Source organism: Zonotrichia albicollis, chromosome 1 (assembly GCF_047830755.1).
Source record: "Zonotrichia albicollis isolate bZonAlb1 chromosome 1, bZonAlb1.hap1, whole genome shotgun sequence".
NCBI classification, from domain to species: domain Eukaryota; kingdom Metazoa; phylum Chordata; class Aves; order Passeriformes; family Passerellidae; genus Zonotrichia; species Zonotrichia albicollis.
In genome coordinates, this window is record NC_133819.1 from 71,403,682 (window position 1) to 71,423,887 (window position 20,206).

General features: G+C 38.0%; 1 protein-coding gene across 1 annotated transcript in view; it reads right to left on the reverse strand.

The window, feature by feature from the left end:
* Window positions 1–20,206, reverse strand: part of GMDS (GDP-mannose 4,6-dehydratase) — a 408,288-nt gene that overhangs the window by 234,177 nt on the left and 153,905 nt on the right. The window contains exon 6 of the mRNA XM_005481685.4: window positions 19,620–19,724. Coding sequence (XP_005481742.1) covers window positions 19,620–19,724 — 105 coding nt within the window. The remainder of the gene's footprint in view (window positions 1–19,619; window positions 19,725–20,206) is intronic.

Here is a 20,206-nt window from a genome sequence, read left to right on the forward strand (position 1 = left end):
AACAGAAGTCCTGGCATCACCAAGACGGGGTTCTGAAACGCAGCTGGATCATTTTTTCAGGGAGCTGGAAACTGCTGAGGGGAAAGAGGTCATCAAGAAGTAACAAGGCGAGGGCCAGTGATAACTGGAGGGAAGCAAAAAAAAAAAATCTCAGCTTCTGCAAATACAGTAGCACATTTTTTTCTAGTACAAGGTACATAAAATGCAAGGTGCTACATTTCCTTTCGTCTTCCATGTTATGAATAGTTGGATTCTCAGCTAGGATGCAGTGAGAAATACATCTCCAACAGCACTGATGATCCCAACAAGTCAATGTACATATCACCACTTGCAAAGTTCTACAGTTTCAAGTACAAGGATGAAATCTTCCAGCTACAGACACCCTCTCAGACTCATAACAAACTAATCAAGTACCTGGCTCAGATATTAAGAGCCAAAAAAAAATTCTTCACATCTTGTGCTGTGGCATGCAGAAAAGCTGGTGTGCAACCCAGGGCATGAGATCAGCTCACGGTGCTCTCAGGCTACTCTCCCTGTCCCTGCTGTCCCCATTTCCCAAGCTCTGCACCTGCACAGGGACAAGTGGTTCTGCTGAAGATGGAGCAAGACAATGCTCAAAGTCATTATTTTGGATAAAACCAAAGTAACAACCCTGAAATGTAGTATTTTAACAACAAATCTCTGTAAAAAAAAGCTTTGATTGATTGTGTGGAGCAGGGGGAACCCAACCCTAAAGTAAGCCCCCAAGGCCTAAGAGTTTAAGAATAGAATGGGGTGAAAAGGCAGAGACACAATGACAGTACACCAGGAAGCCTGCAAGCCAACAAAGACAGCATGTCCCTTCTGGTCCAAAGGACTTGGCCATGTTTGGTCTAACTGTGTTGACCTCCTCTATTCAGAAAGCCAATAAAAACATTATTTCACCTAGCTGTAGTTACTGCTGGTTGCTTAAACTTCCCATAAAATCTATGTCCTTACTGCAGCACAGGATGTGATCACTCTCAGAGGACCCTGAAGTTAAGCAAGGGTGCTGCAGCTTCCACACCCAAGCTCCAAACTGGAAATGCCACCAGACAGAGAGGCAGCTCTCCCACAGGCAGAAAGGGTATGTCAGGAGGTTGCATAAAAACCATTGCTGAGAGCGAACTCCCCTCTGGGACAAAGCCTGGGCATGTTGCTAATTTTCACTCTAAAATGAATAAGGGACCGAAAAAAGAAAGGGACCCTTATGTAGTGAGAAAATATTTTGAACATAATCATTGAGTAAAATTCTAACAGCTTTTTGAAATGTTCACACATTTCAATGAATATTCCTTTTTACTAATGTTGCCACTGAAACTGAATCCCACTCCTGAATTCTTTCTCTGTGGGAATAGAGTTTCTCTAGTGTAATTAATAATATAAATAAATACACAACTATAAACACAGAGAACTCAGCTTTCTGGCAAGATAAATTGGTGAAGTTTGGCTGAAGTCAAATTACTTAAATTTACAAAGAAGAGGACAAACTTAAACATACCACCATTAACATGTCCAATCACCACTAAAGTTTTGCACAAGAAAATATGAAACAAAACATTTGGAAAGTGATTCAATGGTAAAAAAACCAGAGTGTCTATATAATACATTCATTTAGCACCATTCAGCTTGTAATGCTCACTACTGTTTTAATAACAGTATTTTTAAGAACACTTCTTCCTTTGTGGACTCCTGAAATTCATTGTTATCCTGTTTTTGTGATATTTCCCATTTAAGTTAGTTTATACTTCCTCTAGGAACACAGGAGGCAGTCAGATCACCTGCTGTTCTGAGATGTCTACAATACTTGAACACAATGGGGTGAAACCAGGACAGAAAGTTAGCCCAATTCTGAATTTCCTGGCTTTGTGTTTTTAGTGGGACCTTTCACATCATTTTTATATCCCCATAGGTAGCTGTGCATGCACTCAGAAAAACACACATGCACATGCTCTCTACATACTCCAGACAAAGCTGTAAATTTTAGCACCAAAAGCTAAGAGTACATGTTTTACTCTTGTTTCTGAATGCACAATGATACAGTTTTACAGAACATCTCCAGATATCATACTGTAAGCTTTTTCCTAATAGATAGCCCCGTGTCTGGAGACCAGACATACTCTGAGAGTAAAAATTGCTGTCTTGTGAGAAATGAAGTAGGCAAGGATCCTATGGAGCCTGAAGCTAACCAAAGGTAAAGAACTTCAGAGAAAGAAATGATAGATGCACAGTTCAGTCAGATTAATGCTGTACCAGGAAATGAACATAAGCCTGGTTCTTGTGCAGATTCTGAAAGGGTGCTCAGAAAGTCACTTAAATTCACATTCTCATTTAGTCACTGACATAAATTCCTCTATGTGCTTGTTGCCAAGGCTCAAAGTGGAAATAGATGAGAGTTTTATTCTGAACATGAACTAATCAAACAAGCAATTATTCTTTTGGTTTTTCATGCCTTAATGTCACCTCCGAACCTCAAATGAATGTAACATGCCAAAATTTTACAAGAATTTCAGAAAGTTAAGTATCTTGGTATTTGTGAAACAATGAGACCCTGGAAGAGTCAAAAAGGGATGAAATCACTCAATAGAGTAAATAAATATGCTGTGAAAGAATGTTTTTCTTGTTCTCTGCCCACCATTACACCTTCCCCCACCCCAAGACAACATCTAGTCATTCCAGTGAAAACTCTCCATCCCATGCAAGGAATAAGGAAGAGGGAACCTGTGGGAAGAAAAACCAAAAGTGCAAACAACGGCTTTATCAAAACATATAGGCACAAGTTTAGGTTTGTGGAGGCACTCATTCATTCATTACACAGTTTATGAGCCAATCAAGTTTGCAAAGCTCCTTTTACCCTCCTTTCATAGTTTTCAGGACATACTCATATGTACCTAATTTTTTTATGCCCACACTAGGGTGAGGAAGACTTCAGCAGCTGAAACCACAGAACCCTTAAATTTTCTGCTTCAGTCTAGAACACACTTCCAAAACTGGACAAAACTGAACTTTAAATAGTTTCCCAAAGCACACTAAAGAGTTCATTTCTCAAAGGGCAGTTTATTGACAGGCTTGAGGAGCAAAGAGGGAAATCACTGAAATTTAACCCTGAACCCCACGTGAACCCAGGGATTGGGGCTGCATATTTTCCACTGTCCTGCCATCTGCTGCTTCACTGCACATGGTAATCTTTGGCAACCCCACTGAGAGCTGCCGGGGCTATGGCTCTGTTCAGACAGGGTGTAGAAAGAAAAGACACTGAGAATGTCATGGCTGACTGACCAGACCACTGAGATCAGAGAGATTATGCCTCATTTGCTCACCAAGCCCTGCCAAAAGCAACACCATTTAACTGCAGGTACTCAAAACCCAACAGGCCTGTTTAAAGGAAAAGTAGGCTAAAAAAGAGGACCATTCATAACCTGCATTTGTTTGGGGCACTGTAGCTACGACCTTTTGGCAATTACTCATGAGGGTTTTAAAAGAAAGTCTGCAGTGCCCAGCATTTCAGGTACAAGTGATACCTGGCAGAAAGTATCATACCCAATTTACAGGACACATCGACCTGGGAGATGACTCAAGGCAGGAGTAAACAAAAGGAACCTAATAGCCCAGCGAACAGAGAAAAAAATCATAGCTGTTATTTTAAAACAGCTACAGTCTGTTTATCTCTTGGCTGTGAAATGCTGCACAGTATGGGAGTGTAAGGGTTTGGTACTTATATGCATAACCTTCATATGTCATCTCATGACAGGGGACCTCCCTTGAGCCAAAGCCAAATCTACATTTGTTCCCCAGAGCACCCCCACTAGGCTCCAGATGCAGCAGGCAAGGAATCAGCTCTCAAACTGATTTCCTCTGACCATGCTCTTCTGTGTAAGGGCCCCCAACCCTTCCAGTGATTAAATATCAAAAGTGTACACACAGACTTACTGACTTTCAAAATGATGACTCTAAAAGTTAAGGAATATTTCAGAAGTATCTTAGAACTGCTAAGGTATATTTTGCTGGACCTGCAAGAAAATTACTGTAGGATACAGAGTTACTGTAGGATTTTTGAGTCTTATCATGCTGACAACAAACACCTGTTCTTAATGTAGCTCTCTCCCTCATCCTCCCTGCTTCTGCCAGAAAAACTAGAAATAAAGATGTAATTCTATATATGTGTCTATAACAACATCCTGCCCTATTTCTTCAATCAAATAACTGATCTTGGAAATGATAGTGTCTTCTCTTCTATCTGTTTAGGAAAGAAAAGCACTTTGATTAGACAAACTTCTCCAGGGGCTGCAGAACTATGGTTGGCAGACATCAGGCTTGACACATGTTCTAATTGCAAAGGGACACTACAAAATTGTCCTCTGATGTGGAATAGACAATCACTGTCACCCTTTCTTCTTTCCTGCTGCTCTACTGCCTCCACTCTGTCTATCTCACAGGGAGATCAGGAAAGAGACAGAAAAAACCCATGTAGGAGAAGAGGAACAGGCATCTTTTCCGCAGTTCCAGCTGTGCTGGAGCCAACAGGCTCTGTTGTTTTGCTGATTCCAGGACACTCGCATCTTATTTGATCCCTGCTTGACAGAAGTGCACAACAAACGTGGGAATGGCTTGCAGACTTCCAGAGGGAGCTTCTGAAACCCTTAGACTCTTCCTTCCAAGACAGGGCCCTTCTTTCTGAGAGCTGGAGTCAAAAACCTTGTCACCAACCTCCGATTAGTAAGCAAGACAGGAGCAATGTGGTAAAATGAGTAAGGCAAAAAGATCACACATGCTTTCCACTTTACTTTTCTTTTGATTCAAACACTTATCTTGCAAAGAGAGGGTTTGAAATAGTAAGCTACCCACTAACACTCTCAGTTTTAACTTCTCTGCTGCTAAGCCCTGCTGAATCAGAGCTCCCGCTCCCACTCTCCCTCTTGACTCATAACCTCAGCGACAGCCACGAAGCTGGGCAGGGACACTTTATAAAATGTACTAAATGAAGCAACTTTCAATAATAACAAGGACTGGCAGGTAGCCATGTTAGAGGAGGAAAGACCTAGTAGGAATGTCCTGCAGCACAAAAGTCTCTGCTGTTCTCATTACTGCAGAGGAAGAAAATCTCTTTAAATGCTTTTGATTCAAATGATCATTTGACAGAAACAACGGACGAGACAAATGGCTGTAAAACAAGGCAATTGGATTTCCTACTGCTACAATATCTTACTTGGCTCCCATGACACAATTTCTCTGTTATTCTGCCTTGCCGTGGTAAAGTAAACTTACAGGCTACCCAGAAAACAGATGAGTGTAATCAGTCCTTTATAAATTATATCCCTTCACTCAAAGAAAGCAAATAACTTTGCCTGCTCTATAATAACTGTTTCTAATACTTCATTTATTCTTTAAATTGTTTATAAAACACTTCAAGAGAGGTCAAGATGAGAGGGCAACAATAATTGGAGATTAAGGAGACTCTCTAAGTATTTTGCACCTGTGAGTAAACACTTTGGTAATTATTATGATGAGAGATAGATCTACTAAAAAACCCCCACAGCTTATTTATGATTTTCTTGAACATGCATGTTATTTCATCTGAGAGGGAGCCCCATCTTTTCGAGAGCTATTTCAATTCAAATTTAAGCAGCTGCACATATGTCTTATGTCATGTGACTGGCAAGTCAACAACAATAGATTTAACCTCATCTCCTATGGAAGTAACCTAGAGAAATAATGAGCCAAGGGTAAGTGATATTCTCATGAAGTTTTTTCCAAGTCCCCTGAAAAAGCAGGGAGTTTTCTCCCCAGACACACATATGTTAAAGCCCACAGAGTCAAGAACAAGCAGAACTGAGCCTGAAGGACAGAGATGTGAATTAAAATGCAGGACTGGTGTTCAGGTAGGGTTTCAGAAAGGACTTTCTAACAAAAAAGGGATATCATGTCCTTTTGCAGTCTCTGTGGCATGGTTCTGCCCACTCTGGTTTTTGCTCTTTCTATGTCCGCACACAGCACTGGCAATGGTCATGGGCTGCATTCTGGAAATGGGACTGGAATAAACTCTGTAACACTGTCTCTTGAGCTGCTGAATGTCACAACTGTGCAGATACCTAATGCAGCTGAACTCCAACATATCAATTAATACTAATCCCCACTTTAAAAGTATATATGGATAAAATTATATTAGATCTTTAAACCCATTGGTCTCTCTTAAAATAGTTACAATTTAGCTTGTCAGGAAAAAAACCCTGCTTCTTAGTAATTTTTCTGTGCAGCCTAGAAGAGGTTGGTAAAGAAACCACTAATGTCCTCTAATCTCTGTAAGCAACTTAAAAGAGAACCCAAAACAAGAAAAAGAAAACCCTCCTGAAAAAGAAAAACCAATAAATTTCTGAGTAATTATACAGAAATAATAAACTTAAGCATGAAAAAAATTTAAAAGTAGCCAGAGCTATAAACATACTGGCGTATGAAAATAAAATTAAATTTCTAAGTTATTCTTTAGAGTTTCATTGAAATTCAGTAAACAGTATTTGATTCAAGACAAAGTACTCTCTTTATCTATTTTATATGATAAGGTTATAAAAATGCAGATTCAAAATTCAGATTTTATATCATCCCACTTTTTTCTTTTTAACCTGATTCCTTGATCTCCTCAAAGACAGACTCACATATCTAGACAAAAACACAAGCCCTCTCCAAACTGCTTCAGCCTAATACCAAATCAATACAGATTATTTCCATATAAAATGGTAACTGAACCACAGCTGTTACCAAATTCTTTGCTTTTCCTAATGCAGAATCGAATCAAGAAGAAAATACCTGACCATTGGATCAGAATAATTAACAGAGAATTTTCAGAGGAAATTCCCTAACCACCCGAATTTTCATTTAAAAATTTTTCAGCTTGAACTTATTCAGAATAACAAGGCAGATAAATAATTATTGATCTGGCAAAACTGAACAGACTCATCAGAGTCAGAGTCTAAGAAAAATCAGATCCAAACCAAACAATTTTAAGCTGTTGGGATTTTTCAAGCACCACAAGTCCAGGAAACACAAACCTCCACAAGAAGCATGATTTTTCTCTCATTTTAAAAATGAATTCTATTAACCTTAGCAGCGTCTCCCACAAACTTTATTGCAGATTAAAATGGAAATGAGGCTAAGCTAACATTTCAAGATAGCTGCCATCTACATCAGTACATAGTTGGGAAGTTCTGCTTTAGAAGTAGAGAATTATAAGGCTCTCTTAAAACTATTAATACTATGTTTATATCTTGAAAGCTCTCGGTGAGGCATCTTTAAAATATAGAAGACTCCCAGGGCTTTGAAAAATCTGTATGGTCTTGTCACTAAACAGCAGGTTTGAAAATCAGATAAAGGAAACAGAAATCTTATTAAAAATTAACTTAGTTCATCATGTGGCTGCATAAGTATTTCTTTCCTGACCAGCTACAGAAAAATAGCATTTCTGTTAATCCTTGAGGATTTCTAATTTTTTGCATTTTAATAGTCTCAAGGAAAAGCATATTTTAAAATTGTTAAATCACTCAGATTTTGTTTACTGAGTCCCAAGCCTTTTCTTTTAAATATTAAATAATCTGATTTTAACCAGTAGATACAACATTGAGTTTGATCGAACCCTCATGTACATTATCAGTTAGGAAAATTTTGATTTATTCTTTTACAGAAAATTTTACTGAACACACAAATTCTTTCACCAGACTTTCATGTACAGGCAGCCATTTTCAAGCATCATCCACACACTCACACACATATATAATTTTGGGAAAAAATGAATGAACATTCCCTGATGACTCTGTCGGTTTCTTCACGGGTGTTGATGCCTGGCTATCACTGTCTACAAATGTGATGGTAAACCAGATGATATCATCCCACCACCAAACCCTCAACGAACCTGTAGAACCAAAGCAACAGGAGACACTTAACTTACTTGCAAGTAGACCAGAGTTGTGCAATAACTGCAGCACACTAATGAAATCAAACCCAGAATTGCTTCATGCCATGATTTCAAAACAAAGAGCTTCTTTAAGTGCAATGTAAGATTATGATGCTTTTCTCAAGAAAAGCATCATCATGAGACATAGTGAAAATTTAATAATGACCTGTTATTCACTGGCTTACACTTTTCTGACACCATTTTGGCAACAGACGTTGGATTCACCAGCACAACAAAAACTGTTTCCAGTTCTTTAGTAATACCAGCACTTTCAGAACTAGGTAGCAAAGGTAGCATTTTCCTACTGCTTTTATATGAAGTCAAGCTTTCAAGTTCCCAGCCTTAGTTACTGTTACACCAATCTTGCCCTGTTTTTCATAATTATTGCAAGATCTGCTGGCACCATGAAATGTGCTAAAAATAAAACAATTGTATATGTGCTACACTCTTTTTTTTAACTTTTTTTTCTGCAAATCTCAAACAGCACATATAGTTTTCAGCAAAACTCATATGATTCAAGTCACTACCTGGAAGCTGCAGCACATCTGGACAGGTTACGGCTCAGGGCACAGAGCAGCTATTCAAAAAAGGAGAAGCACACCCACTATTTAATTTTAGACCATACAAAAAGCAGAGATTTGTCCATAACACAGGAATTGGGATGCTTTAACCTCCTAGAGCATGAGCACAAGTCAAACTACTAACACCAGTCCATCCCATTCCCCAATTTTCCCTAAAGGGTCAGGACTTGAGAACAGGAAGACACATCCTGAAAAACACATGTGAAAATTAGCAACCACTGGCCTGATTTTCAACGGCAGATACATGCAACACTTATGAAAACAAACAGCAGGGGAATAAAAAAGGAGTATTTGCATCATGCCAGTTATGGTCACAGGACTGACTTTAAATTCAATTGCACTTCAGTATAAATGTTTAAAATGAAGTACAATACTGATGCCATGCTAAAACAACAAAAAGTTTTTAAGACCATGGATAATTTCCAATTTACTCTGTTTCCATAAATTGCATAAAATTTGGGAAGTAAGAACTTTTCCTGACCTTAGGAAGTGCACAGTGTCTCCATTTATCTTGAAGCAGTGCAGTAATGGTAACAAAAGATCTTGGTGGTTGTTTTTACAGTCTGCAGCAAATAGAAACTCAGTGTGAGAGCACAGAGCATAGGACACAGGTATCCATAATGGATGCACACATGCCTACCAATGACTCAGAATGTGGGCATGAGGTGGGGCTGGGAAGAGAAAAGTGTCAGCAAGAAAGCACAAATAAGATTTATAACTTAAAAAGAAACTATTTCAAAATTTTTAAAAAGGAAATTGAAGGTAAAATATTTCTGAGTGTTACTGATGTTTTTGTCATGTGTTCTGGATTTGTCTTAAATCCAAAATGAGCTCTAAATTTTTGCAGATTCACATTGCCTACACCTGGAATTACTATAGGATTTTGTAAAGTTTTCAATCCACCTACTGATGATTATTGATGCAATGAATAAACACCTTAAATCTCTTTTAATGTAAGGATTGTAATATAAATGAGGAGAAAATAAAAAGGATGTAAACTGAAGGTCTTTGTTGCTTTACTGGATAATTCTTTAATACCTAGAATTCTATTCACATATAACATAATGAAATCAAGGGCTTGACTTCAAAAATAAAAATTCATCAGTATTCCTCCAGCATTTCTAAAGCAGTGCTCCTCAAACTCCCATGTCCTAGGGCAAAAAATTCAGAGAAAGCAGACAATACGTGATACTGTATTCTGTCTCTTGGCTTGGGTTTGAATTGTTTGCCTGTACCAAAGAGCAACCCTGAAGGGTTTCATGGGAAATCTGCTAAGTCTCTGTCTTAACAGCTATCATTCTATAGGGGTGAGATACAATGCAGATCAAAATATGCAACTGATATTGCAACATCTAAATGGCATCGGGTATCTGATTTTATTACAATGCTTTGGGCCATAGCTTTCATTTGGCAATCATTGCCTAACAATTAAGTAGAACATAATTAAATTTTAAGAGTCTAAGAAAGGCAAATCCTTGAAAAGGAAATATTTTAACATGGTTGGCAAGGTGTGCAAACATCCACTGTGTGGGAAACACGTGTGGCTGACAGTACAGACACTGCTGTAACTCCTTGTAACAGAGGTTAAAATCTGTTCAAAAATATTTGCAATTAGATGAATAAAACTGGCAGAAATCAGCAGTCTGCCAGCTGTTGGGATTTTCAGCTATTTCAGTGACAACAGAATATTCTTATAAATGTAAAACTTCTGTGCATTCCCAGAAAGTACATAAAGCATGTAATGGTCGAAGTCAAACTACCTGCACATGCAATGTTTGTCTGTGTGGTTGTGCTTCTTATTTTTAAACACATTTCTAGGAACTGTAAGTGAACCACTTACTCAAATCGGGACACAGAAAGAAAATTGTTCCTAAGTTCAACCCAAGCTCTGACTAATCTTCCCTCAGATAAAGCAACTTATCTTCCTACAACTGCTATAAAATCCCATTGCATGGTGAATCTTATCAGAGGTGACATCCAATGACGCTGTATTTCTCACTTATTTGTTTTAAATTAACTCTGCTAACTTTGTAGAGGAATAACCAGTTGACATTTCCTTCTATAGTGTTTTTTGAACCAGTAATGGTGAAACTGTTTTATTGTGAATTAGTCTCTCCTGTTCAGTCTCCTGTATCAGAAATGCCTCAGTGGGTTGATTTCAAATAACTTTCTGAAACAACATGCACTTTCAACAGATATACTTTTTTTTTTTTTTTTTAATTATGCATGATTACATAGAGGGAATTGTCAACCTTTTGGAGAGCTACTTTAGGGAAAACAGGATGCACACTGCTGTGAAAATGTTTCAGATACTAAGATGAGCCAGTCACACCATGCCTACAATCTGTGAGTATGACCAGGCTTTCAAGTTTCTGCACCTGGCAGATGATGCCCAAAACTTGAAAGTGTGGATTGAGGCCTACAGAATCACATACTTAATATCTTTGCAGGGATACCCAGGACTCTGAAGATGATCTGTAAGCAATTTCTGATGGTTTTTACTTCATAGTCTCAGAGGAACACTGATGTTGGATTACATAGCAGGAAGAAGGCAAAGCAGTACACTAATATATCACATGAAAAATTTATATATTTGACAGAATTGTAATAATAGTAAGACCCAGATCTTCAGAATCTTAAGATATTAATATGGCAATAATGACTATAATATTAAACATTCATTACTTACCAAATATCAACAATGTAAGATAGATTCATTTATGCAACATCCCTTGCAATAATGATGGGAAATTTGCTCTTTGTGTGATTTTTTTCTTTTCCTTTCTTGCCTCTATTTCAGAATTCAGTCATATTTAATGAACCACAACAGAACAAAATAATCATGTGGATGCAACTGTGAGCAAAAACAGCTCAAGGAATTTCTTGAAAAAAGCAAGAAATACAGAAGAGATTGGCCGTGGCTGAGTCCCCACATCTGGGAAAACTGTATCCTGCAGTATGCTCTCTTGTCCTAGCCTCTGGGTACCCCTGAACTATGACTTCAGCATACATCCAAAGGAGGTGTTGTTCCCCAGATAAAGTGGTTTCCTTCAGAGAGGATCTCACAAGCAGCAGCTTGGACAGCATTCCCACAGAGCCCTGGCATGGACAGGCATTGCACTGGGGTTGCATCATTTGGGAATGGTCTCCTACCCATCAGCTACTGAGATCTGAGATGACCACACTCTATCTGTTCTGTCTCCTAGACTCTCTCCTCTTATTCCAGCAATGGGGTAACTTGGCTAAATAGACTTCTGGCTGAAACCAGTTCTGTTCTTCTGACCTTCTGCAAACTCCACATTCACTTTAAGCTAGTTTGTAAAATGCAAGGTGTAAATCTCACAGTTCTTGCTTGTATTTCACTTCATGCTCTCATTTATACAAATATATGAACAGCATAATGGTCACATTTTCCATTGTGTTTTGCCTGGGGAAAAATAAATGTAACAAAGGGGAAAAAATTGAGGAGTAGGCATATAAAACATTATTTCTCAAAATCCTGCTACAAGTTTGTGTATTAATGAAGGCATAAGAACCCTACAGGTGAGATACATAGTCTGCCACTCCATTTCCCATTTCAGACTTTCATAAATTTCATAGCACTTTATTTCAAAGATTTTGGTTGATATTTAATGAGAGAAAAACAAAGTCTGCAAGTTTTAGTTTGAGAAAGTAACACTGATATATGTTAATATATCTTGAGAAATGTTAAGAATTGGTAAAGCTTTCTAAATTTAACAGCTTTGAAATTTTGTAAATTGTGGAGATACTCTGCCTTATTTTTACATTAAAAAAAAAAAAAGTTGAACTCAATCATGGAAGATAGCAATACTTGTAATCTACTTTTTTCTCAACACAGCATAAGCCACAAGGGAGCATATGATTTAATGATGAAAAGATGCTTCTGATAAGATAATAATTTGCTCAAGGAGAGATCTGAGTTGTGAATACAGCTGTTCCAAAAAATCTAAACCCACAGGCAAGAAATTACTTATTTTTTTGTACAAGCTATATCCATAACTACTTAGATAAACTGGTGGCAAACCCCAGAAAAGTACATCAGATAGAGAAGTGAATAATCAGGGCTACTTTGAGATTGAAAAGGAAAAAAAATAAGAGGTGGTAAAGATTACCACAAACTATTGTTTCAAAGACTGAATCAAAAAGAATTCGGTAGTCAGATTGTTCCACACAGTATCTTACTTCATGAGTTAGTCACTTTAGAAAAATATCTTTTTATATCTTGATTCTGTTCATGTACATGATTATTTCATTCCCATGTGTGACAAGTCGTACAGCACTGACCTGGATGGCCAAAACTAAGGGCACGCAGAAGTGGTCTCACCCTCCAGTTCTTATTTCAGATGTCTGGTGCTGCTTTTAAAACATAGTTTAGTGAAGGGAAATCCACTCATATTTTGGTGTGGTTGCACTACTTTCATATCTTAGTGTTGGCTAGCATTAGGAAAGTGGCACTAGAAACATAAGGCTAATATGGCTTGTTAGCCCTGTAAGAACCAGACAAAAAACCTCTACATATTTTCATATGCACTGATCTGTATTAACTGGTCAGTAGCATGTTCAATATCATCATAATTAACTGAATTTATGTATCTTGTAACATCAGATCTTTTTCAAGGGGAAAACACATGTATTTAAGTAAAACAAAAGAAAGGTATTACCTGACAAATTTCTGATATTACAGACAATATTGCTGCAAATGCATTTGTGCAAGTGGACTGTAATGCCCACATTTACCCCCAGTGATGTCTGACTGCATGTAGATAAGGGAACACCTGCATGGATCACTTAGCAGGATCAGTCTCGCAGCAGGGAGAAAAAGGCAGTAAGAATGCATGTCTCCAGGACACTGCATGCTTTCTCTGTTGAAACACGCAAACTAAAAAGCATGAAATGATCTTGGCTGCTCTATAGCACACAAATGTCTGAGTAAGTCCTTTTACATTGGCCATGGTACCTTGCCATCAGTTTTCAATGTGCAAGGCAGATGATCCTGATGACACCAGCCAGCCTGTGTGCTTCCCATGCAGCAAGGAGCAGGAAAGTCACAAGCAACACTCTGCTGACTTTTTCTATTGAGATATTCTCATGGGTTTGGAAATTTTGCATTAAATGGATGTAGCTTTGCAATAAATTTTACACACTTATGTCTTTCACAGGCTTCAACTTACCAAAAAAGCACCAGAAAAGCCCTTAGTATTTCCAGTGGTACTAGGTTGACCAAGCTTCTCTTGCACTGAAAGTGTTTTAAGAGATTAGTCTCCAACCACAGACATGAGAAAAGGAAATCTGGCAGATGTTGACTACATCTCTATACACTAGATGTGGAAGAGCAGCTGCTACAGTAGGAATTGCACAGTTTTCTTGTGAAAGTCAGTGGCAGATGTCACCATCTGCTTCCGCCTTCTCTATGAAATAGAAGCAAAAAGGAGACTAAAAGCTGATTACAAAAAAAAAAAAAAAAAGGTGACAACAAAAACCGTAACATCAAAAGGCACACAGGCATATTTACAGTGAGTAGGGTAAACCCTTACCCCCCCCCTTCTCTCTGGCAAACCTGAGACCCAGATGCACAATAAAAGCAAAGAATGCTCCTCATTCTATTTAAGAAATTATTTCTTTTCATTTTAATCTTACTACATGTACTTTGACAACATTCAGCCTGCAATCTAATACCTAGCCATTTCCACCCTGGCTGAAAGAGATCACAGAAATGAGCAGTTGTATCCTTTCCCTCTGGCTATACAGCAATGGTCTGATGACAACTACTTTACCAGAGCTGGTATCAGACACACAAAAATTCCCTACTGAATGATCTATGCAATGAGGTCATGTGTGGAGGCAAAGTATTACTTAGGGGGAAAAAACCCAACAAAAACCAAACAAAACTTTTGTTGCATTGTGTCAGGAAACATGCTGTACGTGTTTGTACATCTTGGCAGATTAAGATCAGATGAGGCAAGCAGTGAAGTGGTTAACCAAATCAGAAAATTATCTCAGACATCCAAAGGCACATCTTGTAAACCTGAGACAACTTCTTATATAGAACTGAAGAGAGACAACAGTAAGGGCTTGTCTGGGACGAAACAAATGACACTGACAACAAGCAGTTTGCTTTCCCACTCAGAAAATGAGGTATTAGTGAGATCCAGAGCCCAACAAAAGAACAGGAATCTTTCCAATGAGGAAAAAAAAAAGGTTTGGATCAAGCCCCAGCTTTCCTGAAAACTAGACTTGCTAATTGCCTCACTCTTCTACTGTCAAAACTGTCAGCTCACGGAACAGAAATATCTTTCCAATATTGCTATAGGGCAAACATTTCCACACTGGTAACACTGGGAGCCTACCAGTATTCAGCTACCACCAGCAACTTGACAGCCTTCACCTCCCCCATTGGGTATCCCATCACGTTGTTCTGAGGGGGAGGGTAAAAAACCAAACATTACCCTGGAGAAGTTTTTTAGGTTTTCTTTTGTTCATTTTTGAATACAGAGACTGCCTGCAGCTACTGTAGAACATATTGCTTTTCAGCTTGTGTCATACTTAGAAAATAAAAAAGCTTCAGAAACGGAAGATCCCATTCACCTTGGCATGACCATAAATCACAAAACTCTTGAGCTATACCTGGATAAAATGGATGAAAATAACTGAAGAAATTAGCTTTAGCAAAATATACTGCTAATACAGGTCTTTTTCCCAAAGGAAACAAGTCATGCTTATCTTACATTACCAGACTATTACTGGAAGTACTATGCCAGTCCCTCAGCTGGCATAAATCAACACGACCCCACTCACTTCAGTGCAGCTGTGTTGATTTATGGGAGCTGAAAAGTACAAACTGGTCAAAAAGTGACTATTTCAGCTTACAAAACTGTAAAGGTGACTAAGTGAAATGAGAGGCAGTATGTATAATATAAAGAAAATAATAGAAAGTACTACAAAAAGGCTCAAAGTAGATGTATATTTTATTAAGATTAGTCTAACACAGCCACTAATTTTACTTCTTATGAAATTTTAGATAATATTTTCTGCTATTACATACACATGTATCTCTGGAGTATAGACCCAAGTACTTGTGCAATTTAATAATGCTGTACTATTCCAAAATTAAGATCTAAGGCTCAGTGGATTCAGCCAATCTCAAATTTATCACTGGTGTTTTTGTAAAGGCACTCTGATTGTCAGAACATGAAACATCATACTTAAAAGGAAGCCCACACAGTGAACTTAAGTGCTCAGCTTTACACTGTGGCGTCACTTCTTAGAACTACTCCTGTTACTGTCTTTCTCTGAGAGAGCAAGATAAAAGTAGAAAACCAAATGTTCCCAAGTCCAACACTTCTCTCAAGCCTTTGTAATTTTGAGAAATACGAAACCTTTCATATTAGACTTAAGCACTCTTTACCCTTATGAACTCTGTGCAGACTTCCCTATTATTTTACAGGCTACATGAGATTAACTACTGGTGCTCCTTTCTGAGTTTAAGCTGGAAAGGCTCAGAGGAAGAATTGGCATTCTGAAAGAAGAGGCGTAGATTCCTGATTTCCTTTTATAGGAAAGCAGCTCTTGAGATTAGGCAGTTCTCATTTTCACTAGGCTTGTGCACTGCCCCAGCACTACAGTATCAGAACATAATATAAAGAGGGATTGTGGCAGATGCACTTGGCCCCCTTATTCAAACTATCAGTACTTTGGTACAGGCTCCAAAGGATGTAAATACCTGAGCTGCAGGTTGGCCAAGAGCTCCTCCAGGAAATCCACAAAGGGTCGGACTAACCCAGGGTGCATTGATGCTTGGAACACATGAATAGTGGGTGGTTTTTCCAAGACTCAGTAAGTGAAGAACAAAGACAGCTGAGGGTCCAAAGGGTCTCCTACATATCTTCCCCATCATGTGTAATTCAACTTTTTCCCATAAACATGACAGTCTACTTGAGCCTGCTTTGAGCTCTCTCTGCAAGGCAGCATGGCTGCGTGACAGCGACCCCCCCTTGAGTTAGGACACCTCTCAAAGTTGCTCCTTGAGCCAGAGATACTTTACTAAAACTTTGGCTAAATGCAGTTTCAGTTCTGTTTAAATTACAGGTTCACTGCTTTGCTGTGCCTTTCCCCTTGATCTGGGACTCATCCCAGGACTTACCTGAGACTGAGGTATCACATTGGAGATACCCTTTATTCACAACAGATGCTCAGTAAGTTGCTGATAGCATGCAAAATTAATACTAATGAATTAAAAAATTTAGTTTTTAGATATAAATAATTGTAAAGATCTGAAACGAAAGACTGAACCAGCTGCAACTAAGCTGCATCAGGAGTTTATAAACTTGACTCAATGGGTCTCCCTTACACTTCAGCACTTTTAGTCTTTGTGGGAATCATTCTAAATTGATTCTAACTCAGTATTCATTTGTATGTTTCATCCATGTAGTAAGTAATAGAGCAAACCTGGCTATCAAACTTTGTTAAGTCACGTTTTTATAAATTCATATTAAACCCATTTTTGCTAAAACCTTTGTCATGTTTTTTTGAGCAACCCTAAACACTTATTTACAGATCATGAAGCAAACTCTTTGCAATTGTTTGTTCAATTCAACATCAGTGACCAGCTTGGCAGAAAACTGCAATTCACCATCTTTCAACATGAGTATTCATATTTCAAATGCTTCTATATTTGATCACTGCCCACAATGCAGGCTCCAAGGCATGAAAAATGCATTCTGTTCATCCTTATCATTGCCTTCCAGTGTAGGACATTTCACAGATCCCTGGCTGCAAGGAATATCAGAGTTTGTCCCTTCACAGTTTTTTCCCATAAATACATTTTGTGTAAGAAAGTTGCAGAAATTTTCAAAAATATGATTTAAAATTCAGGTATGCACTGTCTGCCAGAAGTGGTCAGTTCTGTCCCTCGCAAGTGGCATTGTTGCAACCTTCTGCTCTGCTCTGATTCCTGGGCATTAGATTTTGTGTGGACAAGATGCAAATAATACTTCATCAATGGGATGCTGTATTTGATGCATTCAGTGTAGCCCTAAACCAACTGAAATAGTGGTATATAGTATTGGAAGAAAATATGTACTGATTTATTTAGGTATTCCCAATCTTTGAAATCAGTATAAAAAAAAGGCTAAACCATAAAGCATCCTTAAACTTCTATGGATCTTTCCAGCTTTGCATAGGAGTTAGAAATTCCAGTTAAGTCCTCTTTTCCTCCTGAAGTGCCTTTGCAATCTTCAAAAATATTAAGAAAGTGATGAATGGCTATCAAGAAGCAATCTCAAAACTACTATTCTATTGTGTTCCAAACCTTTTCCCACAAAAATACTATTCAAATAACATTGGATTGTGGTTACAGTTGCTTTCATGGCAAGTACTCCTGCTAAGGCAAAAAGAGTTGACTGAAACCATTTCTAGGACAAGATTGCTTTTCATGACATAAAGGGTCCAAAACTTCACCCAGCAAACACAATGAAAAGTACAGCCTGAGACTTCAAAGCACAGACTTGAGTGCTCCATGGGGACATTAAATGTGTTGAAAAGAGACCTTAGATTGGAAACCCTATTGCAGTAGTGTTAAAGCAGGAAGAAACACCCAAGGGATCAAAACAGCAATGAGTACTGAAGTTTTCCTCCTTCAAAATGGCACAAGTCTATACCAGAGCATCAGAAACAGTACGTGTTCATAAAATTTTCATCTCGTCTTGTAGCTCCTTGGAGTTACTAGAAATCATGCCAAGCTAATATTTTATATTGCACATTCCCACATTTTTACAATGGTCAGAAAGTTTTGATTACACAGTGATAACTCAGAGCAATCTGAGCATTAGTTCACAGCACACTATGAATACACCTCAGTAAACTCTTTAATAGAAAGCAAAGTATTATGGTTTCTAAATTAAATAATCTAGCGAATATGATTCCCCTTTAATTTTGAACTTGTGCTTTATTTGCTCCAGTGAAGTGATACACCAGCTTCCACCACCAACTACTGTAAATGCTGCCTAGCCACTGTATGATGAAGTTTCACAGCTGTGACTCCCAAAGACCAAAATGAATATTTAAATCCTATTGACATGGACTCCTTTTCTCTCCTCTTTTTTTTTTCTTTTAAGCAGAATTGAAATTATGGTCTGTTTTATATAAGTACCATATAAGTATGATTAAAAATCTTCCATTTTGTGCCAGGCTATAATTTATATAATAGCATTCCTGTAAAACTTGAATTTATTTTTCATTTAGAAACAGACCACAATAAAAGGCTTCTGCACTGAGAATCCAGTTTTCTGTGTTAATTTAAAGTTTAATTTTAGAGTGTTTTCAACAGTCACAATACTTAAAGGGCAGAGGAAAACCGTCATTGTAAAAGAGACCTCTAATCAACCATGGAGTCTTACTCAAACTAAATAGCAGCATTAATTGTTCATAAAGCACTGCAAGCGGAAAAGGGATGTTTAAGTGGAATTTAAGCTGCATTGCTGTTAAGGATTAAACTGAAAGGCATTTTGAAGCCATGTGTTAAAAGCCATCTTGTAAAACAGTATGGGCCATAATTCAAAATTTTTTCAAAATACACCAGGCTGTACTAATTAGTCTTATGAACTTAGAGCATCTATTATTTCTGCCTCTTAATTTGACATTTATACACAAATTAAAATCTTGAGTAAGACACACCTGAAACTGCATCTGTTATGTAGTTGCCCAAATGAATGTTTAGAAAACCTGCCTTTTTTAACGCGCCATATTAACATTTTTGCCTTTACTTATTATCAACAGGGACACAAAATTAGATATCCAAACTTCCCTTTGGTGTTAGTGAGCTACGAAATGGAATATGATGTGTGAAGGGGAAAGCTGCTGTTCCTGAGCTCTGAGGCTCTGAGACTGCCAGGAGGGCTGCACCAAATGCCATGGGTAGGCTGCAAGTCATGACACCTTCCCTACAGAATTCTGGCAATTTTAAATTCTGGCAAGTTTAAATGAAACCTGTGGATGCATTGTTCCATTTTACCAATCAGATATACACAAGGTTGAAAACAGTTTCACACATCTTTTCTAACCTCTTCTGGGGCTCTCATGATTGAAGAGGATGCCATTCACAGCAAAGAGATTGTAGGCTTCTCTGAAGTTCACCACAATCCAGTAGGCATACAGTTTTGCTGCCCCTGTAAAAATAATTTTGAGGTGTTATTGTATAAATGCTTGGCTATACACAGCTCAGACACACACACAAGTCTCTGTCACATGCAGGGTGAAGTCCACATTTCAATAGCAATGTGCTTTAGCATTTGTAGTTCCCTATATGTGTCAAATTTTATATTTAAAAAAAATAAATCAGCCCAATAAACAGTAGCTGAATGGGAAAATTCGCATATTCTGAGCAGCCTCTGAACTGGCCAGGAATCATCGGGGCACTTTCTTTCTTGTCTTCTTATACACACTCAGACACAGCATTTTTTCTTCTACAATATAATTAACACGGTCAGAGTGTGTGAAATATGCCACTGTAGTGACCTCTGTTAATTAAAAAAAAACCCAAAACAAAACCAAAATTACTTTGGAGGAATAAAAGTGAAAATCTCGTGCCTTAACACTCAAATTAATTTGAAATTTTATCACCGAAATCCTCCATGATTATTGCTTTAAT